Source organism: Lytechinus pictus, chromosome 10, assembly GCF_037042905.1.
Source record: "Lytechinus pictus isolate F3 Inbred chromosome 10, Lp3.0, whole genome shotgun sequence".
Lineage (NCBI taxonomy): Eukaryota > Metazoa > Echinodermata > Echinoidea > Temnopleuroida > Toxopneustidae > Lytechinus > Lytechinus pictus.
In genome coordinates, this window is record NC_087254.1 from 19,952,823 (window position 1) to 19,978,932 (window position 26,110).

Sequence of the window (26,110 nt, forward strand, 5' to 3'; positions counted from 1 at the left end):
ATGTATAGGCCTGCCAAAGAGCACGGATATTACAATCGATCTACTTGAACTAATTGGTGATTATACAAAATGATTTGTCAATGTGTATTCGTAATCATGGATGAATCGAGGTGTATGTGTGTGTGGGGGGGGGGGGGGAGGGTTATGTTGCAGAAAACTACCATTTTGTTATTCTTTTTTTTCGTTTGCAAGAAATAATATCATCACTCGGAAATGATTATTAGGACAACAAGTTCACGAGACAGCTTATCATATTTTTCATTAAAAACACCTTTTTTTCTTCAAATCTGTCAAAAAAGAAAGAAGTCTCCTACAAATATTTTTTACAGATGCCGGGTTGGTGGGATCTTCTGAGCTACAGTAAATATATGATCCGTGAAGCAAATTAAAAGGAAATTATATAATGATAAGCATGTTCAATGCGATATTTTGCAGCTATTGTAACCATGCAGTGTAACAATGTTGATGAGAATAGATTAATATACTCCTACCAGGAAGACAATTAATAAATTTGATGCGGTGAAATTGAGGCTGCAAACTAAATTTAATTTGATATAGACGATCGCACTTTGATATAACTGCATGCACAATTGGATGCAATTTGATAGTCATTAACTATGTAATGATTATGGGTTGAATACTAATTAGTCTGAAAATGTTCAATTTTCATATCCATTATCCAAATTAAAATTCCTATACATCGATATTGCATCTCTGTTGGTAGGAAAACGACTTCCTATATTTTGCCCATTTTGTTGATGGAAAAATAATGAAAGGAATGCCAAAACAATTTTTAAAGGGCGGAGGAGAAGTCAAGGTATATGAACGGTTTCATGTACTTCAAATAAATACAACATATAAGTAAATAATGTATATAGAACTAGCATAATAATTATGAAGAATTTCGACTCTTTAATGCGTATATTGTTGAGTACGAGAAACCAACCGCTAGAAACTTAAGAAATAATAAATGATAACAAACGCATTCTTTAATAATTACTGTTATATCTATAAAAAAAAAACAATTAAAGTTTTAATGGAATCCATTAGATCAACAGCTATTTTGGTGTTATTTATAATACATATCGTATAGTATTACAATTTTGGCCTGATTTCACCTGTTCTATCATCAATTACTGTGTGTCACTCTTCAAAATATAGGACATGTTGGAGAAACTGATATTTTTTAAAAGATTTAAGTAGCTGCTGTGAAATTTTCGGATACATTTTGCTGGATATAAAACAAATAATGATAGTTCAATCAGTATTTCACAAGCACATGACCACTCTTGATATTTTGTTTAAAACCCCATCTAAGCTGATCTTCCATTATGTATATTTCATATCACTGCAGATGATTAAGAAAATCCTTTATATTTGACAATAAGGGGACTCTAAATCAAAATAAGTTGCAAGCAGTGGCAATCTTCGGTGACGAATCGAACTAATACTGGTTCAAAAATATCCTGAAGATATATGAAAAATTAGTTGTCGACACCAAGCTTCAAAAACAAGTTAAAAAATGATTATGCTGTCTCCCTACATCTAAATATCTGTCTGTCTACGAATTACTTGTTTATTTAAAAAAATGAAAATCAAGCAATTTTTTAAAGAATAAATAAATGAATCAAATAGTGAATGAATGAATAAATGAATTAATAAACAAATATATGAATAGATACAGAAATAAATAAATAAATAAAAAATGAATAAATCCATCAATCACGCATTCTCTCACTCCCTCCCTTCCTCACTCATTCACTGACTCATTCATCCGCTCATTCACTGACTCTTTCATTGACTGAGTGACTGAGTGACTGACTGACAATCAATCAATCAATCAATCAATCAATCAATCAATCAATCAATCAATCAATCAATCAATCAATTAATACTACTTTTTCTTAGTAACCATGTACCTTGTTACAACTCATTCACTGACTCTTTCATTGACTGAGTGACTGAGTGACTGACTGACTGACTCAATCAATCAATCAATCAATCAATCAAGCAAGCAAGCAAGCAGGCAGGCAGGCAGGCAGGCAGGCAAGCAAGCAAGCAAGCAGCAACCAATCAATCAATCAATCAATCAATCAATCAATCAATCAATCAATCAATCAATCAATCAATCAATCAATCAATACTACTTTTTCTTAGTAACCATGTACCTTGTTACAACTCATTCACTGACTCTTTCATTGACTGAGTGACTGAGTGACTGACTGACTGACTGACTCAATCAATCAATCAATCAATCAATCAATCAATCTATCAATCAATCAATCAATCAATACTCCTTTTTCTTAGTAACCCTGTACCATATTACAACTTTCTTTTCCAAATTTCCGCCTTCAGAATTGTTTTCAGCTATCAAACGACTGGAAAGGATAGATCTAGTATCCGGTACGCAGGTTACGTGTTGTTTTATCGAGATATTACTTTGATGAAGTTTGGTTGGACTAGACCAACTATTAGTTTGACAATTGACAGGTCATTCTACCAACCAGACTGTGTATGCATGCATGGAAACAACTTGGATATCTTATTTTAGTGTTGCTTTAAATTCCATTACTTTTGAATTGGACTAATCAATTACTAAGACCAGGTACGTATAAAACATATTGCTTATTTTGTATTTCATAATAATAAAATGAAAACTGTTTATTTCATTATATTCAAAAGATAATTGAATGTATGGAGTTGATATATATAAAGATACACATTCTAGTAGGCCTATTTGATGAGTTTGATGGTACAAAAATAAATTGATTTTACTTTCGATATTTTTCGCGGTTTTAAGATTTAGTTCGTAATAAAAAAAAACTTTCGTCATTAGAAAAATATATTCAATTACCGATTAATTCACATTTGACTAGAATTGTGTGGGGGAGGGGGGGGGGGATAATTAATCACAAGAAAATACTTAGATATGTGCATGATTGTGCAGAAATTGTTTAGCAACGGCCAAAATAAGTCCATTGTGACAGAAAGATGCATTTGTTGTATATGTAGAGTATGAAACCCGTGCCAATCTAAATCCTGTATATCGTTGATGTGCAGCAACTTTACTAGATCAGCATCTGTTCTGAAATACATTTAAAACAAGAAACATAATAATAACTTAGATATGATTTTCTTAAACAATCTACATCTATGATTAAAGAGATTTTCATCTTCTTCAAATGTAATTTCGTAGCACATCACATGATCGGTTAGAAAAATAATTCACATGTAAAAATGAAAGTTCCGTGAGTACATATAAGTAAAATCAGAACGGTTTGCAAAATAATACAGACTTATGTATATTGATTAAGTACATTAGAACACCTACTACCACTGGCGTTTAGGTAGATGGGGGAGGGCGCTTGGGGCAGTTGACCACCCAAAATGTACTCGACCTATAAAAAAAGAGGGATAGAAAATGAAGGAAATGGAACTAGATCTGCATTTTCAAAGGTAAATTTTTATACATTTGCTTTGATCGCTCGCTCGCTTCGATATCTCGCAACTTTTAAGAAATTCTTCCCCGAACGCATGTGCTCCTCGTATTTTTATAATGCCACTGTCAAAGTGATGCACCATCTCAAAAAGAAATTGATATTATTTTGTCAAATTATTGTAACCATTGTTGTCAAAGACGTGTTGACTCATGGGAGATGGGGTAGAGGGGGGGGGGGGGGCGAATGCGAGGGCGTGTGTCAATTTAAAGGCACAGTGGGACGGGAATCTTCATACAATAAACAGAGTACGCTGCGTGTACGTTACATGTTGGATCCTGTTAATAATTAAAGAAAATAACCTTTTTATTGAATTTGCCTCGTCTTTCTCAAATAAATATATTTTTCTTTTAAAGGAATGTTATCGGTTCATCAGCAATACATTTATATAACCTACACAGTTGCGAACTATACAGACCAACGGTGGCTTTAAAATGGATAATCTCCACCAATATTAGCCTATCATTATGTTGCGAATTTCGTAGAAATCTCCAAATCACATGGGAAAATATCATTAAATTCAAATCCGTACTGGAAATGAAATGAGTTGTTTTTTGGTTTGTCAATTTGGATCAGACTTTGATGCTAAGGGCATTGGGACTGACTCATTTGTAAACTCATTTTAAATACTTCAGGGTCGTGGGCCCGGCCATGGACTCTTCATGTAGGCGAATTGTAACTTGGCCTATTAACACCTTTTCAAGTCAAGCTAGTACCTGCTTGCTTTCCTCCTTCGCGTTTATCCCATTTCGTTTACAACCAGTTGGTCTACTATGGACCTTAAGGCATGTCGGTAAACTGCCAATTCGTCTACTGCCAACTCATCCACTCACCACATGGTCTACCTTAATTTAGTCTAATGTCATTCCGTCCATCAACATTTCGTCTAACAACCATTTGGTCCAATCATCACTCCGTTTAATCACCAGTTCGTCTTTGACCATTAATTTTCGTCTCATAACCAGTTGGTCTAATACTCATTTTATTTTCATTAATTTCGCACAAATCAACACTTAGTCCACTTAGACCAAATGGTATTTGGACTAAATGGCTATTGGACCAACTGGTTATTAGACGAAATGGTGAGTGGACGGAATGGGAATTAGACCATGTGGATAGTGGACGAATAGATGGTAGACCAAATGATAGAAGACGAGTTGGGAATTGGACGAAATTGCATTAGATCAATTGAAAATAAACCGGCACGTCGGGGGCAATAGTTCCCATGTTTTTAATTACCGACCTGGGCTATTAAACGGTTCAACCATCGGATCAGATGAACTGAAAACTGAATAACAGATTGATAAGTGGGATATAAAACAACTAAACAGCGTGGTAATTAATTATATCATTGTCATTAGACGAAGGGAAACTGAGTAGACCAAGTGTAGGTGACGAGCAAAATTGTCTCAGGATTTTTAAGAAAACTTATTTACCCCTCGATCCGCATCCTCTTTGTAACTGATGTCTGCAATTGCTCTTTGCATGCGTCAGGTGCGTAGGCAGGGGGTGGAACAGTCAGACAGTGTTGAAAAGTGTGTGTGTGTGGAGGGGGGGGGGTGGGCTGGCCATGCAGTACAACTCAATGACATAGTAACAAAGGATTTTGTACAAGATTATTTAAAAACAAAAAAAGTTTAGCGACTACTGTGTCTTGGTTAACATAACAAAATTTGATTTTTCCCGGCCCTATGTTGTAGTCAATATCACTTTGTCTAAATCCATTTCGGCTAAGAATCATTTGGTATCGTTGCCATGGGTCCAATCACCAAAAGGCCCAATCACCATCTCGTCCAATCATCATTTCGTCCAATAGGCTTATTCATTTCATCTTATAACTATAGTGGTCTACTGGCACTAGACCCCTACGGTGACTCTATACTGTATGTATCATTGCCGACTTGTTGCAGTACTACTCCTGATTTGTGGTTCTGATCAGCTCGCGCGCGCAAAGTGATAGTGAACCAACTGCAGTTAGACCAAAAGGAACATGGAAGAAATGAAAGTAGACCAAGTGGTTATTAGACCAATTGGCTATTAGACCAAAGGGTAATAGAAGTAATGGTTTTGGACAAAGTGGATATTGGACTACGTTGATAGTTGACTAATAGACGAAATGATAAACAAAATGGCTATTAGACCAACTGGCTATTAGGCGAGATGGTAATTAGACGAAATGGTTGTTGGACTATGTTGATAGTTGACTTACTAATGGTAGACGAAATGATATTAGACCATGCGATAGTGGGACTATTTCCATTTATGCTCTATATTATACTGTTTTTTCTGTTTTTTTTACGAAGTAAGAATGCCCTTCTGTAAAATTGTACTTGATTTGTATTACTTTATATTACTTTGTATTATGTTTTGAATGGAAATGAAATAAAAGAATTGAATTAAAAAGAATTGACTAAAGGCGGTAGACGAAATGGCAATAAACCGATAAATATCCATACAAAGAGTAATCCTGATTTCCAAATCACTTAATTCTCTTTCTCGTGTCTCAAAATATTTAGTGAAAGCATATTTTCTATCTTAACTGTAACTCGAGTCCTGAAGAAAATACCGCTGTGACATTATGCGTTGCGACATGTGACGGCATGCGTTAGAAAAGTTACGACATTATGCGTTGACTGCCGCAGCGACATTATGCGTTGGACGCTCTTGGCATAATATGTCGCAATCTGCGACATTATGCGTTGGTGTGACATTATGCGTTGCTGCGACATTGTCGGTTGTAACACATGCAAGCATACATCATCATATTTACTCCCAATAGCTATGACTCTTTGGTATTCCATCAGCAAAAAAGTGACCATGAAAATGCAAATATCAACCACTTTCTACGAAAATGAGTTTATTGGTTTATACTTTATTCAAATCTATTTCCCGTCACTAATAGCAGACTATAATATAAACAAATAGTTGTGTAAGGTTTTTTTAGCCTAATTGATTTGAATAAAATCGAGATTACAAAAGCAGCCTTGTGTCATATCATTTAAACGGTTTACATGGCAATTATCGATTGATGATAATGGATGAAAACAAAATAAATATTCAGCAATTAACAGGATCAGAAAATCCTTGAACGACTTTAAAATAAATGAAATAGTGTGTTTGGAATTTAGTTGAACTACAGGAAAAGTACAACCATTATTGTTTCCTTTTTAAGTCAGGAAATTAAAGCGCAATGTCATGCTTTGTTTTTCTTTAAAGGACGTTTCCACCTAGGCACCTGCGTGAAAATTAACTTAAAATAAGTTTTGAGATATACATGTACAGATTCAACTTCATTCGTAATGATAGTTAAATGTTCATAAAATTATGTTAGGTCCTATCAGATGACCTAGATCATGGGTGTCGATTTGTGTTCATGGATGGGGGGTGACCATGGTCGTAAGCATAATTTTTTATGAGGGGGGGGGGGGACGCTTAAGCATTTTCGATGGAACTTGAAAGCGAGGAAGTTAAAGACCAAGTTTCACATTGGCATTGGGCCGCTTTTGCATTTTCTAAAGTGAAATTGAAGGATTTCGTTCACACTTATGGTTAATTTTGTGGATATTTTCAGTAAATTTTTTTTTTTTTTTTTTTTTTTTTTTGGGGGGGGGGGGGTTGGGGGTGTGGTATCTGCCCCTCTGCCCAGCCCCCACCGCTGCGTATGGCCGTAGATGACTGACCAAACCTTTGATCTATGTGAGGGATTTTTTGTTAGCTAGAGGGGGCAATTGCGTAATGAGTCTAAAAATTTCCGAGGGCCAGACATGACGTAATAGGTAAACTTTATTTTAAAAAAAGCTGCGAGCGAACGAAATTTTGACATTTGAATGCAAAAATCTAATTTGTCACAGATTTTTGACATGATATCCCCCCAAAATATATATATATCAAATTCACCCCTTATCCTCCATGGTTCCTATGCCCCACATCTGCACGCCAGTGGGGGTACGGCTGGGTTCACATAGAAGTATACGGTATACGGTATTCTATATTCGCTATTCGCTATTCGCTATACGCTATACGGGCATGGCGGGTCACATAAAGGTAGCACGCGTGTCCTACTTTAATATTCAAAAGGGATACTTCAGACTAAGAAGATTTGACTCTTCTCCTACTGGCCGAGGCTGAGGAGTATATATGAAGAAAAGAAGAACGGTATGGGTACGACAACACTTCCAAAGTTTTATGCAACGGGGCCCAGGACTTATAAGTATGACAAAACACATTTTTTCCTAGCTGAAGTTAATTTCTGAAGAAAAAAAAAGAAATCATATTTTTTCTACATAACTTACTAAGATTCGAAAAAAGGCTTGTTTTGGACTAACTTCAAGCAGAAAAGTCACCTCTGCAAATTATTAAACTTCTATTTAATACAACTTTTAATGATTTTTTTAATGGGGTTAGTTCAGCCAGTCCGTCGAGATGGTCTTATTTGAGCCATATGATTTTACACACTAAAAACTATTTTTTTTTTTTTTTTTTTTTTTTTTTGGGGGGGGGGTTGAGGAATGTTATTGGAAATACTATGGTTATGTTTCCAAATTTATATTTTAAGATTTCAAACCTGTATCAGCCTAATTGATTTTATCAATCATTCCTATTTTTGCTTTGATGACGTCATTTTTATGGGGGGAGCTTGATCCTACTCCCCCATCCTAGCTTTGTGAAATCATAGCAAAAGTGAAATAATAAATAAATCATTTTATAAACAATATTTTCTTGAATGAAATCTATTTCCACATTATTATCGACTTATTATAAGAATAATTAAGTAATTAATTAAACATGACTCAGCGATACACAACAACATAGCTCAAGTAGCCTTCGCTGCGGACCTTTTTGACCTTGTTTCTTCAGTCATTTCAAGGTCAAAAAGACAGAACGAAAAATGCAGAGGCCACATAAATCATATAGCATTTGCATGAGATAAACTCTGAAGTGCTGGATAACTTAAATATGACGGCATGTGCTAAGAAATTCCAATAAAATGAGTACCAAGAAATCATTTCATTTGAACTTACCTCATTTAACCAACGCACACAGTAAATATTATAGGGAAATTCAGAACACCACCTGCCACGTCTGTATACGCTGCACGAAAATCGACAAGTACGATTCCCACTATACTATACGCAGCTATACGCAGCTATACGGCATTTTCGTATAGTGCCCTCTCATGTGACCCAGTATTAGGAAATCCTATTGTTCGATTCAAGCTATTCGCGTGCCCTCTAAAACGTGCACCATATACCCGAATAGTATACTTCTATGTGAACCCAGCCTACATTACAGTTTTATGTACAAAGTACTGCGTACATGCACGAAATCAATGCGAGCGCGAAGCGCGAGCATTTTTTTTAATTGACCTGAAAATGAGCCATTTTGAGACTTTTTTTTGTCGGTTTTCAGGGTTCTTACTCTCCTATATATTCTTTTAAATTTGAATTCTCATTTCTTCATTTACTTTACATCATAAATCGGGATAAAGTTAACCGACAAACAATAAAGTGACATTCAAAAGGATGGTAAAATAAACAGGACACGTGCACCCCAAGCGCTTGGTTGTGGGGAGGGGTAAATTTAAAAAAAAATAATATCATGTACATTAAAAAAACATTAACATGTTATTCTATTTCATCCTGGATTTTTTTTTTTTATTTCTCTATCTATCTGCTTCTAATGATATCTGAAAGGAATGGTTTCATTCAATAACTGTTCACGATATACATAAGTAAATCCATAGAGAGAGAGAAAAAAGGTCGTCATGCGTATATAAGACAATCAATGTTACCATTGATAACACACGCCATTCCCCCACCTTATGTGAAGATATAAGTCACCCTCATCCCGATACCAATGAATGAGTCCCTTAAAAGGGGAATCACTACCATAACGATGATAATCATTAGTATCGCTATGATGATGATGATGATAATAATAATGATACTACTACTACTTTACTATTAATAATAATATTATTGATATTAGTATAATGATCATACTTCATATAATTCATTGTATTAAAATATGATGTTCGACCTTGAATTAGTGGGGGGATGATAACACAGGCCATCTCCAACCTGATTTTTTTTTTTGGGGGGGGGGGTGGGATATATAACCCATCCCCCTGGATCGACACCCATGACCTAGATTATATTGAAAATACTGAACTAGTCATAAATTTCACTATTTCTTATTTGAAAATGAACCATCTTTACGTTTGATATAATTTATATTTGTAAATGGATTATGATTGATATCAACAAACTAACAAGGATATAAAATGTTACAGGTTACAGCGAGAAAAACAATCGTAAATCACATCAATTTTATGGTCATAAGTTTTTTTTAATAATGACGATGATAATGGCACTCATTTTCGTCATAATTTGAAAATAACCCCGGCGTGTTGACTTCTAAGATTGAACTAAAGCAGACACATTTGGCAAAATTTTTAATTTACTGCCGATTTTGTCCAGTTAGCCAGCCAATGAAGAGTTGATGCTTAATCACCCTGCTTGCCGCGTTGATTTGCTTTTAAAATACCACATTGGTCAATTATACGAGTGAATGCGGCGAGTGAGGTAAATAATCACCTGTTTAGTGAAAGAAATATAATTTCGTCATCAAAATACACAATGGATTTACGAGATTTCTAACATGTATCGTCTTGTCTCCGGTATCCATTGCAAAAGTGTAACAACCATATAACATGTGTTGGCTTTAAAAAATCCTTCGATTTCCTTCCTTCCTTCCGTTTTTTTTCTTTCCTTTTCTCCTTTCTGCGTTGTTTCTTTAATTTTGTTTTTATTACCCATTATCCTTTTTATATCTTTGTTTCTTAGTTCCTTTTCTTCCTATCCTCCTCCTCCTCCTCCTCCCCTATCCCAAGAAAAATAGGGGACCCCGGCAGACTTCCCTTTCGGCCAACCAATGCTAAACTCCAAACTCTTATTACCTTCTCGTCTATACAGGATGGATTTTTGGTCTCTGTATCTCTTGATATTAGTCTCTGTGATAAGCCTTTCATCAAGCAAAGCACAGGAAGGAAGATGCACAAAGAGAATCAGGTAAAAATGATTATATTATATTCATTTGTTCACTTTCCTCATGTCACTCCAACGAATAACACTCTAGACCGATCGTTGGGATGGCATAAATTATCATCTGTTGGTGAGGAGTAGACTGCATTATCATTACTGCCATGATTTTCGATCTCATTCTATTACAGCCATAAAAAGCTACTACTACTACTACTACTACTACTACTACTACTACTACTACTACTACTACTACTACTACTACTACTACTACTACTACTACTACTACTACTACTACTACTACTACTACTACTGCTACTACTACTTTTACTACTACTACACTGTTAAAAAAAGGCCAGATTTTACAGAAAAAAAAGAAGATTTTGCAGAAAGCAATAACAGAATCATTCTGTAAATTCATAAAACAGGAATTTTTCTGCAATTTAATAGAACAGGTCTGTTTAAAAAGGGGGAAAGGGTGTTTTATTGAAGGAAATTTGTAAGATTCCATACACCAAATACCAATTTCCTGTAAGATTACAGGTGTTCTCGAGACTCTGCTGCAGGAACTTCTTTTATTTTAAGGATAAATTGTCTAACAGTGTACTACTACAGCTACTACTACTACTACTACTACTACTACTACTACTACTACTACTACTACTACTACTGCTACTATTACTACTACTACTACTACTACTACTGCTGCTACTATACTACTACTACTACTACTACTACTACTACTACTACTACTACTACTACTACTACTACTACTACTACTACTACTACTACTTCTACTACTGCTACTGCTACTACTACTAATACTACTACTACTACTACTTCTACTGCTACTACCTTTACCATTAAATTTTCTTACTCGTCTCGTTATCATGGAAAATCTGTTCATGTAATCATTGTCACACATTATTATGTTTCTTGTCAGTGATGTAATCTCACTACTTGGATCTCTCCTTTTCACCTTTTTTCATATTAATTTCATCATCCTCTATATCTATCATTCTATAAATTTTTATTGGCACCTTGTTCCACGAATGATTAAATGATGCTTACCACAATTCTTCCGTGAAATCCGTAAACACAATCATACAAATATACATCGTGGGAAAATACCCTAAAATCTTGGCATTAATTGATGATTAATCCATATGACAAATCCTGTAATGGCATCATATTTTCAAAGTATGACTCATTTTAAGAGTGATTTTGAGTGTTGTTTGAAAGAAAAAGGAATGGAAGGAATAACCTTGACTTTCTTTCGATGGATGTGACAGTGACAGTGAGTCTAGAAGAGTGTTTTGTTTGACACAGTTTCTAAAATAACTGATGGTAATATACCAGGGTGTAGGTGATATCGAACTGTGAAGTGTACATGGATTCGTGTTTTATTTCTAAATCAACGTCGTCTTCACCATCATCATTATCATTATGTTAATTAGCAGCATAATAATAATAATAATAAGAATTATTATTATTATTATTATTATTAAAATAATAATAATACTCATAATAATTCTTCTTATTACTATCATTATTATCATCATCATCATCATCATCATCATCATCATCGTCGTCGTCGTCATCATCATCATCATCATCAGTATTGCTATCATGATTTTCATCACCATCAATCTTTTTATAACTGCTATCATGATAATATTTTTTTGTGACAAAAATTGTTAGCCCATAATGCCAACAAGAATTAATAACTCAAAGACAACTTTTTACTCATGTTGCTTTAATTGACACTTTGTAACATCCGTTTTGGATATCAAGGACCTTTTAACATTAATATTATCATGGGACGTTTTAATCATTTTCTATGAGTAATATCTTACTCTTGATACAATAAAGATTAAGGAAATTATCAATAAAAATAACATAGATAAGGACACACTTGAATACATGATAAGTGCATTATTGAAGGGACAAATTAGTTTTTGACATATTTTTATTGTAAAATGTCACCGAGATCAATACTTGGTCGAGAGCACCTACTCGCCTTTCATACACTTGTATTTAATATGTCACTTACACTTTCGACAGGTCATTGAGAAATAGAATGAAAAGAGCAACAAAATAAAAACTATCAAGTGTCTTATAGAGTATTAATATCTGCACTTGGATTGCATTATGCAGACAGGCGTCTCATCTGCTGAATATTCACACCAAGTCAAATAATTTCCTAAAATAATCTTTGCACAGTTTCAGAAAGAATAGTTTTGTTTAACTTTGTCAGCCCATAGTAGGTACATGGTCAGCCTATGCATCTATTTGCCTTACAAGATTTCGCAGTATGATCCATGTGTATATTAATCAAATAAAATCTTTTGATGACGACGTAACTTTGTTTGTTTTGGGATTTTGGAATTTCCGACCAAACAGTGACACACTTCCCCTATCATGTCCACATCCAGTCAGACGACAAAAATGGCGCTTAGTGTTTCACTAAGAGTTTCCTTCCTCGTATTGTTCTTATCACCATTTAATATTGCCAATCTATGAATCTTGAAAATCACTATAGACTTAAATAATAATAAAAAAAATTATTATCAGACCATGCTAATTAATTGATAAATTATGTTTCACATAAACGAATAGTTATTTATATATAATTAAGTAAAATGACATATAATATTCGCATTAAAGTCAGAAAAAGGTCATTTGGACATAATGTTTTAAATGTATAAAACAATAGAACTTCTTAAATAAAGCATACCTTCGATTAAAAAAACACGTATACAGTACTTTGATTTAATCTACCCAAAGTTTTGTCACAGTTGATTTATATACATGTCTGTCCTAACTGATGTGGCAACTGCGCTTGTGCATGAACCCTGTTTGTTATGTAATTCCCCATTTAATTTCCATTTTACTCTTCCTTGTAAATATTTTGAGAGTGAAGTAAATCATTTCTGTTTGGTATAAAACCATTTTTCAAACATGCAATAGGCTGAACATTTCAATATACTCCTTGTGGTAACATTATTTTTAGTGTGGGTATTATTCGAATATAATTCACATTATCAAAATCATTGAACCTTTAAATGATACCAAAGCTGTACATAGACAGATTAAAAAAAAAATCAATAAAATTCCAATGCATTTGCTTTTAACAGTATAAGAATAAATAGCAAATTTCTTGCTATATTGTATGTTGCTCGTACACTATAAAAAAAAATATTGGGTAAAATTTTAAGCAGCACGAGGGTAATTATTTGTCCAACCGATTTGGGGCAATATTTTACTCAATGCGGGAAGCACATTTTCCAGTAAGGTTGAAAAATAAGCAGCAATTACTTTAGAATGGGCGAAATTTTCATCACATTGGATAAAAAAAAATGCCCTAAAGAAATGCCCAATAATGGGTGGACACATAATTACACTCATAGAGCATTATCACCCGATATTTTTTTAGAGTGTACTTATCTATATGCCTCAACCAATAACATAGACTGTTTCATTTTCACATTCGTTTTCTTATTTTGTCTTGTTTCTTCTCTCTGTGTTTCTAGTCGAGTAGTCTTTTACACCGAGACCTTCTCCAAATCATCTTCACAGAAGTACAAAGTGAAATGCGGCTTCCTACACCTTTTTGAATGTACTCGATACAGGTAAGGACCCAGAGGGTTCGGGTTCGGGGGAGGTGGGGGGGGGGTGGTGTCGAAAGTGATTACCAAAACGCTCTCAGATCATGAATATCGAATTCACTTATGTATTTCGTTATTCAGTAATTTTTGTTTTATTTCTTTCGATCTTTTGAGTTGCGTTTGGTTGCAGAGGTTAATGACCAATACTGATAAATTAATAAGAAATATATATCATGTACCGTTTAAACGAGTCTGCCAACATTATCAAGCTGAACTCTCATGATGGCGGTCTCCTGCATTCCTTTAATTCATCATTCTGTTCAATGAATGATACATTTAGTTGATTGCTTGTATTATGATTATTTTATCATTGATTTATTATGCATATTAACTTTGTATGATTTCATCTATGATGTGAATGCAGAAATAATATAAAATCAGTCAGTCAATCAAATAATCAATAATGCACCTGTAATATACATGTAGGCTCAGCAAGCAAAGAAGGCGAGATGAATTCCTATTCAACTTGTAGGCATGCAGAGAGCAATTATAATTCTAATTCTAATAATAATAATAATGATAATAATAATAATAATAAAAATAATAATAATAATAATAATAATTATAATAACAATAATAATAATAATAAGGATATGGAAGGTGAAGACGAAGGTGGTACCAATAGTCATCGGAGCCTTAGGAACAGTGACAACAAGACACAGAAGCTTTCTGGCTGTTCTAGGAGTCGAGGTGTCCTTTGAAACGATACAGAAGGCAAGCTTGCTTGGAACAGCTCATATCTTACGGAAGGTCTTGAATTAGAAAGAGAAGTGAACAATGAGAAGAGGACCCATTTGATAGAATATAGAACAATAACCCTAGATTTCTGGAAGAAGTCCGGTTGCTGTTTAATATACCAACATAACATCAAGTTGTGGACAATGGAAATAATAATAATAATAATAATAATAATAATAATAATAATAATAATAATAATAATAACAATAATAATAATAGCTGGATTTGTATAGCGCTTTTTGCCTGAGGATACAAAGCGCTTGCTATTATTACCCCGGCTTTAGCTCGAGCTACCATCACCGGCTCCGATACGACTGAAGCAATATAGGTCTACTCTGATCGGAAGTTCCCCAGGTCTGTATTTAAGCATAATTTTTCATATGTTTCAATCCAAACCTCAAATATGGCTATTCTACTTGCCCATATTAAGAGAGGATGAATATAAAATTACTTCCCTAAATCGGATCGCAAGGTACGCGTCTGACTGTGAAACCCTTCATCACTACCAACCACGAAATTAAACTTGTAATTAACTATTAGATTAAAAATAAATGCCACGTTGAATTAAAACAGCATTGAATGAAGTATCATAGACTTGACTCATTATGAAAAGAAAAATCTTGATAGCGGTCAATTCATGAGGAAAAAATATACAACCAATATAATTCTATTATTAATGATTGATACAAATGTATGAAACTAACTGGTATTATACTTTATTTTCTGTAGAAAAAAAAAATGAATTTAAACCGTTATGATAGAGCCAGTCGGTCACAAGTTTAAGCGACTAACTGCCCAGACAATGAAAGTCATGTCTTTATCTATTCTATGTTATTTTAATGATTGATAATTAATCTACTGGAATACCAACTCACTTATTACAGTAGTGAATGTTTACCAGACTCATTGAATGATAAAACAGTGCAGACAAAATAAAGCCTTAAACAGGAAAAACCAGTGAATTAAAAACACTATCTAAGGAAGTGTATATCTCCCACATAATCAAGGAAACATAATTCCTTTTGTCACTCTTAAACACCTACACATTAGGCGCGAAATCATTCACACTAAAAAGGAAATTAATGTTAAATCAAAATTTGAAACGAATACCAGCTCACTTATTACAGTAGTGACTAGTGAATGTTTACCAGACTCATTGAATGATAAAACAGTGCAGACAAAATAAAGCCTTAAACAGGAAAAACCAGTGAATTAAAAACACTATCTAAGGAAGTGTATTTCTCCCACATAATCAATGAAACATAATTCCTTTTGTCACTCTTGAACACCTGCTCATTAGGCGCGAAATCATTCACACTAAAAAGGAAATTAATGTTAAATCAAAATTTGAAACGTTGGAGTGTAAATCTATTCCAAATGTTGCATTTGCCACATTAAATGGTTCGACCAAACATTTAAAATTGTTGGATTTTGCTTTATGCAAGGTTTGATATAACATTCGGAAAATGATGTCACTCCTCCAACCTTTCAGTAGTTGATTTAACCATGGGCCTACTTTGTATTTTTAGAGTGTTAGCCAAATCCCGTACATTAAAAAAAAAGAAATTCATTGATTTTTTTTTATTTCAATAAATTCAATTCTTACTGTACAGCAGATATTTCTTCGAAAAAAGTGAAGCATTTTCATCGTATCCCATTACCTTGTCCATTTTACATAAACAAAATCCCAAAACAAACCTGTGAAAAAATATCCGTTTTAAGTCCGTGAAATACGTAATTAGACTTTTGAGGACAGAAAACTAAAGAAGTATAGTATACATGCATATTAAATGTATACTATTAATATGAATTAATGTATATTAATATGAATTAATGTATATTAATATGAATTAATGTATATTAATATGAATTAATGTACATTAATATGAATTAATGTATATTAATATGAATTAATGTATATCAATATGAATTAATGTATATCAATATGAATTAATGTAAATCAATATGAATTAATGTATATTAATATGAATTAATGTATATTGATAAGAATTAATGTATATTATTAGGAATTAATGTATATTAATATGAATTAATGTATATTAATATGAATTAATGTATATTAATATGAATTAATGTATATTAATATGAATTAATGTATATTGATATGAATTAATGTATATTGATATGAATTAATGTATATTAATATGAATTAATGTATATTAATATGAATTAATGTATATCAATATGAATTAATGTATATTAATATGAATTAATGTATATTAATATGAATTAATGTATATTAATATGAATTAATGTATATTAATATGAATTAATGTATATTAATATGAATTAATGTATATTAATATGAATTAATGTATATTAATATGAATTAATGTATATCAATATGAATTAATGTATATTAATATGAATTAATGTTTATTAATATGAATTAATGTATATTTAATATGAATTCGGTGTCATGAGAATACCTTCCCCTCCCTACCACTCTGTTCCCTTCTTTTTAACTCCCTGACAATACAAGTCCCCCCTAGTGTTCCTTCACTCTGATTAGGGTTCGAAAAGCGTGTTTGTAGTGCTTTGTACCGAAAAGAAAGGCGCTATATCAAATGGCTATTGGATAAAACATTCATTTTTCCTAGAAAAAATATATAAATTATTAAAGGACTTACCGTAAACCGATAATAAAAAAAAAAAAACACACAGCTACTTTAATGTGGAGGTGCCGTGGCCGAGTGGTCTTAAAGCGCCTGGCTATACATTGAAAGTTCGGGGTTCGATCCCCAGCCACGACACATATGCTCTTTTATCCTGCATTCAAATGCTTTACGCATTATTTGTAACTAGGTGCGCACTTGCTTAAAAAAATATTGTTAAAAAAATACTATAATCACGATAATACCTCTGTATACGTTGCTTCACATCTGGCTCTCCGTCTATCCTCACACCTTTTCCAGTTTATCGAATGCATGGGGGTATTTATTTCAAACTATAAAGCCAAATTTTATCCCGCTATCATCTCATTTGATTTTGCATCCATTTTGTCTCAAGTTATTGGTGTATTTTCCCCCTATTTTCTTAAAAACTATGCATTGACAAGTAATTCATCACACAAGAATCTTGGCTACTGAATTTATCCCAAATAATTAAGAATGATTATAAATATATTTCAAAATATTATCACAATTATTTCATATGAAACTTGCTTTTTTACAAATGAGATTAACCGTCGATACTCTTGTTTGTATCATTTGTTTTGTTTTTGTTTGCATTTTTTGCATGAATTGGAATCAACATGCCCAGATAAATGCATTTTGTTAATTTATGCAAATAATGCTTTGCAGTAATTCACATAAAAAACTCCAAAAGTAGTGGCTACGTAATGTACACTGTATTTGTGATATGTCTTCAGTTTATGTTAACAAAACTATTTCTAATGATGAAATTAAAGTGGAATCACCTACAATCCACTTAGTGGATTGTAGGTGGATGACGTTTTCTTTTTCAGATTAATAAATCGATGGCCAGTTCAATGACGAATAATGAGTAATACATATGTTTATGCAGGTATTTCCGATTGAAATCACTTTAAAATCTATCGATGTATCTCACAACTTTTCCCGATTTCCTCTTCGTGCTCTTGAACATGTTGAATAATAATTGGGTTCAGGGAAAACCATGGCCTAAAATAAAATTGTCCTTTTTAATGATTGTTTTATAGAATATCGGGTAGTAGGACAAGGTTCAAGATCAAGGCCCGGTAACATGTAGCTCAGAGATTGATCTGGTCTGATTCTTTTACAATTAATCATACACAATAATAAATGCAATCATTCATAGAAATCAGCTTCAAGATCAATCGATAGGCTTTGTGTATGGCGGGGTCCAGTGAAACATTTAAATATCACGATTACACTTTAGGCCAGTTGATTTAATAATAGTATCCACTGTAATCATCATTAACCTCGCTGTTTATAATTGTATTGTCATTGAGAATTGAAAAAAACACCGAGTGATTATAATTCGATTACACACTCAGGATTAGTCAGTGAGACCAGCAACACGAATAAAAAACTTATCTTGCTTCGGAACTTTTCCCAACTCAATACTTTAGTGAACGCCTATTTTTGAGCTTCGGGTAACTCCGCTGGAAAGTGAATCAGAAATCACCATTCTGCATGAATTAACATGCTTAAGCTTGTTTACTAATATATTTTATCTGTATTTTTTTTCTATTTAATGACTAGAACTGTGTATTCTGTCGGTTCAAGGCGGCTCAGCAGAGTTGGTTATACTACTGGTTACGAATGCTGCCCTGGTTGGATAACAGAAGGATCGAATTGTTTACCAACTCAACGTAAGAACGATGAACAAATAGTTATCCGGAAACATTTTTGATTTGCTGATAAATTTTGATGATCTGCATTCTAAATTCATGATTAATGTATGTTTGGTTTACATTTTGTTTCATTAACAGTCAGGCATTTTCCATACAATATATAGCAGAGAACCTTAGACATTTGGAAGAGTTTTGCCAGATACAACAACAATTTAATTTCTTTTAAAAGAAGATTCCAAATAATTATTTCAGTTTTTTTTTTATCAAACGGTACGTAAGGATATAAGTCTCGACGAAAAAGAAAACAATACGAGACGCTTATCTAAGGTGTAGGGCTTAAATCTAGACGGTCCAAGTATAACCGCCTCACCAGAAATTGGATCAAAGAATGAAAATATTAACGACTAAGCGATAATAGAATACGAAAAAGAATAAGACTCCCAAACATACAAATAGATAAACAATGGAAAATATCAAATTATCTTCACTGGATACCCTCTTAATTTCAGCACCGACTACGAAAGCAGTTACAACTACTGCGACGGAAGCGACGACGACCACCACTATCAACAGTAACACACCCACTACCACAATACCACCGTCATCTACAACTAATCGTAACACTAACAACGGCAACACTCAGCGACACGCTCGTTCCCGTACACCGACCACCGACTCTCCGATCAATAGCACCGAGACCTCAACCGAATTCGTTGGAGGGCCACGAGGATCGACCAGCTTGCTGTCGAATAGGTCGATGATGATGGGTATTTCCGTGGTAGCTGTAATCGTTTTCCTGGCGATGTCGATTGGCGGGGTCTTCTGCGGCGTCAGGAGGCTGTGCCCGAAAAAGAAGCCCGCTGAAAGGTGAGATTGTGATTCAGAAACTTTAAAGCAATAAATTACTTTATTGACATCCTCTAAAAATGAAGGTAATTCCAGAAAGACGAGGTAAACATTAGCAGATAGGTAAAGAGAGAGAAGATAATTTTAGTGTAAATGTTTGACTGATATAAATGAATACATTTTAGAGCATATTTTCGTTTTCATTATCTACAATACTCTCGGTCACCTAAATGATAAACAGGAATGTGGAATCATTGTAACGTAAGGGGTTTTACCACAATGGTAAGGGGCAGGGGTGGCAGCACCAGAATATTTTTCAAGTGATGAAATTTTAAAAAGATAAAAATTCGAAAAAAAGAAGAAAGAAGAATAAAGAAGAAAGACGAGGATTGAAAGGAGAGTATTTCTACTTGGTAAATAAAACAATTATTATACATCTATTTTATTTCGGAAAAAAATATGAAGCCACCATTTTGTCAGCTGTCCTGCCCACCCCTTCAAACGGCACTTGTACTGCTCCTGATTACCATTCATTGGCCGTATCATACCAAAAATGACCAACTGCCAACTAAGTACTACATTTTCATAAGTCTCAATTGAATTTTAGTTAATATAATATATGTTGCTTTTTTGTTTCTTACTATATAGATTTGCACATTCATAATCTAGTTCATCTAACTAAATTATTTTTTTGAATAGTTAAGAATATTATTTCAATTGCTATACAGTACGAGTAATGTAACGCCCACGACAATGACTTTCAATGCAAATGATTTCGTGAACAGGAAGAAAGTTGTAAGAGCTTGCGTCATGAAAACTGACAAAATGACGTAATTAATGACCTACATTATAATGTTATCATACCAGTAATGTAGGTGTGATCATGATCTGTTCTTAGGCCATACATGGTAGAAACAAACTCATTTTCCTTGCTAGAAAAAAATCTAACTTTCGATTTGATTACTGATCTCCCGAGTTAAATTTACACTGAGTATTCACATCATCACATCTTTACATGAAATTACTTTCATTTTAGAGGATGAGTTTAGGAATGACGAAAGTAAAATGAAAGGTAGGAATTGGCAGCGGAAGTAACCACCTTTTCCTTTCTTTGTATGAGGAAATCTACCAATGATTTAAATAAAGTGCTAATTTCACTTCGTTTGATTTTTTTATGACCGTCAAGGAGATAGTATTAAACTAATGTTAACTTTGTTTATATCATGAGGGCCTGCACGTGGGAGAGAGGGAGAGGGGGATACTCAAATAATTACTGGACAAGAAAGTGACGACCCCCCATAAAACAACAACGGAAAACAGGGTACTATTTACTAGCTTCATAAGGCATGAGATGCAAAAAAAATATACATATTTTCTGTTTTATCTCTCATCGTTTTCATTATTGGTATGTCTACTATCATTATGAATCTTTCATGTTGTAGTGTGTACTTTCAATTCGATCTACATTTCGCGGATATTTGTAAATTAAATATACATTTCGTTTTTTTTTTTGTGTGTGTCCATATTAACAGGAGTGACAGTGAGCTTCCAACGAGCAGAGAGAATGAAGGTAAATATATATTTCAAACACATTTAGACAATGTAACTTAATTAAGGCCGCGCAGCTCAAACTATTAAACTACAACAACAGCAAAAGCAACAACAACAACAACAACAACAACAACACCAACAACAACTACTATTACTATTACTACTACTACTACTACTACTACTACTACTACTACTACTACTACTACTACTACTACTACCACTACTACTATACTACTACTACTACTACTACTACTACTACTACTACTACTACAACTACTACTACTACTACTACTACTTCTACTACTACTACTACTATACTACTACTACTACTACTACTACTACTACTACTACTACTACTACTACTTCTACTACTACTACTACTACTACTACTATACTACTTCTGCTACTACTACTACTACTACTATTACTACTACTACTACTTATACTGCTACTACTACTACTACTACTACTACTATTACTTCTTCTACTATTAATATTTTTTTGCTACTATACTATACTACTACTACTACTACTACTACTACTACTACTACTACTACTACTACTACTACTTCTACTGCTACTACTACTACTACTACTACTACTACTATTACTTCTTCTACTATTACTATTTTTGCTACTACTACTATTACTACTAATATACTACCATTACCACCACCGCCACCACCACTACTACTACTACTACTACTACTACTACTACTACTACTACTTCTACTACTACTACTTCTACTACTACTACTACTACTACTACTACTACTACTACTACTACTACTACTATACTACTTCTGCTACTACTACTACTACTATTATACTGCTACCTACGTACCAACCTATCTATCTATCTATCTATTTATCTATCTATCTATATATCTATCTATCTATCTATCTACCTACCTACCTGCACCTAACTACCTGCACCTAACTGCACTACGAGCGCTGATTTTCTTGTTTAAATTTGAACTAGAAAATCAGCACTCGTAGTACAGTCACTATACAAGCACTGTAAGTGCTAAATTAGCACATCATTTTTTACAGTGTATCTATCTATCTATCTATCTATCTATCTATCTATCTATCTATCTATCTATCTATCTATCTATCTATCTATCTATCTATCCATCCATCCATCCATCATTCTACCTACCAGTCTGTTTTTAATTAATTTCCTTCAAATAGCCCTCCTTAGTGTATTGGGAATATTCTGCAAAATGTTAAACGTTTTGTTCATAGTTCGTCTCGTCGAATATTTTAGCTAAGCGAAATAAATGAACCCATTTCCCCCCCTCTCTCTCTCACTTTCTCCCATTTTTAAATCAAATCAGCCTCCAGAATGATGAATGGTACAGTTCCAAGTGGAAGTAAAGATGTTGGTGCTCGGCCAAAACTCAAACAGAAGATGATGGGTCAGAAGGGTAAACTGACAGCCGCTTCGAATCCTGGATATGACCTCATGGACCCTGATAATTTTACACAGGAAAGTTCATACGAAGCTATCGACCCAGAAGAAGGACCCCTGAAACCTCACAAATACCAAACTGACGCAAAAGGATTTGAGCGAGTAAGGATGTCCGATTTGACGCATTCGCGTGCGACACGTCTGCAAACTAGCCCAGAGAAGGGCCGACGCCCAAGTGCACCACCCGCGGTTATTGACAACGACTATACAACCTTTACAGACGAAATCAGAACGCCTCCTGAACCAGCTCCTAGGAATCCACCTTCTGATAATCTTAAGATGGATGAATCTAAAATCGAAAAAAGAAAACCCCTTCCTAAGCCCAAGCCTTTACCGAAAGCCAGGAGAAATCTGCAGCCTGGTTCAGGTTCGTTAAACACAAGTGCACCGCCCTCTGCGTCAAACCATCTGAGTGCACCTTCTACGGTAACGGCACAATACCTGGACATGTCAAAGGGACAGTCTCCCTCATTCGCAAATGCAGAACTAAGCAGCTGTGAGAAGGAAAGTGCATCACCAAGGAAGCCCGGTATAATAAAGTTTCCTTCCTTTGAAGAAAGTCGTAAAGCCTCCGTTGAGGACTGTTCTGAGGGATTCAAAACCAACATGCCAAGACCCTCAATCGGTAATATAAATTTGTATGACCATGTTGGTGAGAGTAGGTCAGAGCCATCATCACGACGGGGCAGTGATGCCAAGCATGCCTTTCCAACGCAAGGAATGTATGTTCCCCCTGGAGATCTATCTCCCGCAGTTACAAAGAAGCTTACGCATGCCGCCTATGAAAAAACGACATGTACATACGTGGTTGGGGATCAGGTTCCGGGAGTTCCTCCTCGCTCCCCGCTATTCAGTGACAGTTATGACCTTGTGGGTATAAATGGATGTAATGACCTTGGGATCGAACATGATCCAGTCAATGAACTCAGCCCCTATGATGTTGTTGTAACGCCAGAGAATAGAAGAAAGAAGACCAAACCAGACATCATGAAATCTGGTTATGCTATTCCTCGCCAAGATAGTGGCGATCTGGACAATTATTACGAAAACCATAGGCGCTCGACGGCATCATTGCCGAACAGCAACCGAAAACTATCCCTCCCGGTCCAGTCGTATGGGGACGAAGAAGTCTACGACATCGTAGAAGTTAAAGACTCACATTCGATGACTACAGGTAGACCTCCTAAGGTTGCTCCTAAGAAACCAACCGTCACGACTGGTTTGGAGTCACAGACAACCAAGACAGCAATAGAGCGGAGTCGCTCTGGTCCTTCTTTATTCAGATCCGCAGAATTGGATTCAATGTACATGAACACATCTAGGTTTTGAAACTGTCAATCCTCAAGGACTACTAAGTCATCCAGAAGCATTCTATGATGTAGATATCAGAGGGAATTTTTAGTGTGAGAGTCAGCAGTTCCCATGGCGTGGAAGGGGTTAACCCATGTCATCGTGCCATTGTATGAATATAATGACATCCAGTAGTAGATACGATGGAATATTCATGGTGAAAGCTTGCCAAGGCTAGTCAGGAAGGCCATTCTTTGTTAAGCCAAAGTAGGTTGGTCAAAGTTATCATCATCGTTTTTTTTTTTAATCCCGACTGCATGGATTGATCTAGTGTTCGGACATAACCAATGATGCATTGGTTCATCCCACTTGATCAACGTCAGTGTACTATTGAGGTCATGTAACTGATAGGTCATTCAAGTCACTGTTGCAAAGGTTTTCAAATCAATATTTTCCCTGTGGTATCAATACCTTGTCAACGAAATCACTTTCTCTAGTCTGCACAAAAAAGTGGAATGCATTTATGTTATTTACTCTCAGCAACCGTGGAATCTAAAATGCATTTTAAAAAGAATGTTCAGAAATGAAGATATATTCTTCGTAATCACACATTTAAATAATATTAGTGTTTATTACACATAAGGCAAAGCTACGACATGATTTCCTTTGTTTTTTCGTTTTCATGGTTAGTTTAATCTATATATTATAGGAAAATATAAATTTATCTCTAATTTAGATCTAAAAACCGTTTGACTTGTGCTATATGGAAATTCAATCTTATCGTTTAACTTTTATGATATAATTTAGTTGATAAAAACAAAACATGTAAAGGGGTGGAGGACTTTGCAAAACTGTTACCTAGCACATGGATCTCGCAGCATATTTTATATGAATTCAATGTACTTTTAAATCTATTTTATAAGTAAAGACCGGCTGGTACGGTGTTTGTATAACTAAATATAAAGTACCTTATATCTTTCGATTAATGGTAATGAGATTTTTAACTCTATTGTTATCATCGAGAGAGCAATTAATTTTCGCCCAGGCTTGCCCAATAATAATGATTAATTTTACAGAGGCTCCAACGGGATCGTACAAGTATGAAATAATGTATTGTGTGATTAGGACAATGCAAAGTGGTGTTGAGCCAGAGATAGAGAAAGAGACGGTAGAGGGAGGGAGAGAGAGAGAGAGGGGGAAAGGAGGGGGAGGGGGGGGGGGGGGGCGTCCGGAACGAGGGGACGGAGCGATAAAAGAGAGATGTGCTGTTTTAACTTGTAGAATCAAGTTTTATTATTAATCAAATAAATATAAACACTTAAATTGGAAAGTAATTCAGTACTGAGTATATTATTTAGCTATTAAAGGGGCCTCGCATTTTAGTTAGGACAAAATGAAGGCAAGAAAACCATCAATTACAATGCGAAAAAAAAAGATATTACCATAATGTACTATTATACTACATTCCTTTTCTAGCTTCTTCTACCATTCATAATAGCATGACTATAAAAGAGTAAAGGTACCAAAATTTTGTCGCATGGCAACGGAAAACTTTTTTGCTATGGATATCGTAAACTTTTTTTTTCAGTATTAGATCAAAATGGAAAAAGTAAACCATGTATAAATTACTATCTAACAGATGGGAGGGGCATTGGGAGCCAAGAATTAAAAAAATATGAATACCGACC

General features: G+C 34.4%; 1 protein-coding gene across 1 annotated transcript; it reads left to right on the forward strand.

The window, feature by feature from the left end:
- The first annotated feature begins 2,431 nt into the window (after positions 1 to 2,431).
- LOC129270313 (uncharacterized) lies at positions 2,432 to 26,110 on the forward strand. The gene is made up of 7 exons (XM_064105518.1): positions 2,432 to 2,605; positions 10,472 to 10,567; positions 14,071 to 14,169; positions 19,170 to 19,279; positions 19,771 to 20,128; positions 21,640 to 21,677; positions 22,999 to 26,110. Exons 2-7 carry the CDS (start codon positions 10,473 to 10,475, stop codon positions 24,459 to 24,461), a joined length of 2,163 nt encoding a protein of 720 aa, XP_063961588.1. The 5' UTR covers positions 2,432 to 2,605; position 10,472; the 3' UTR covers positions 24,462 to 26,110.

Bases quoted from the DNA above. Each gene is read 5' to 3' on its own strand.
- LOC129270313 (XM_064105518.1), top strand. From the start codon at position 10,473: ATGGATTTTTGGTCTCTGTATCTCTTGATATTAGTCTCTGTGATAAGC. The intron at 10,568-14,070 runs GTAAAAATGATT...CTGTGTTTCTAG, and splicing joins AGATGCACAAAGAGAATCAG to TCGAGTAGTCTTTTACACCG. The intron at 20,129-21,639 runs GTGAGATTGTGA...CCATATTAACAG, and splicing joins AAAAAGAAGCCCGCTGAAAG to GAGTGACAGTGAGCTTCCAA.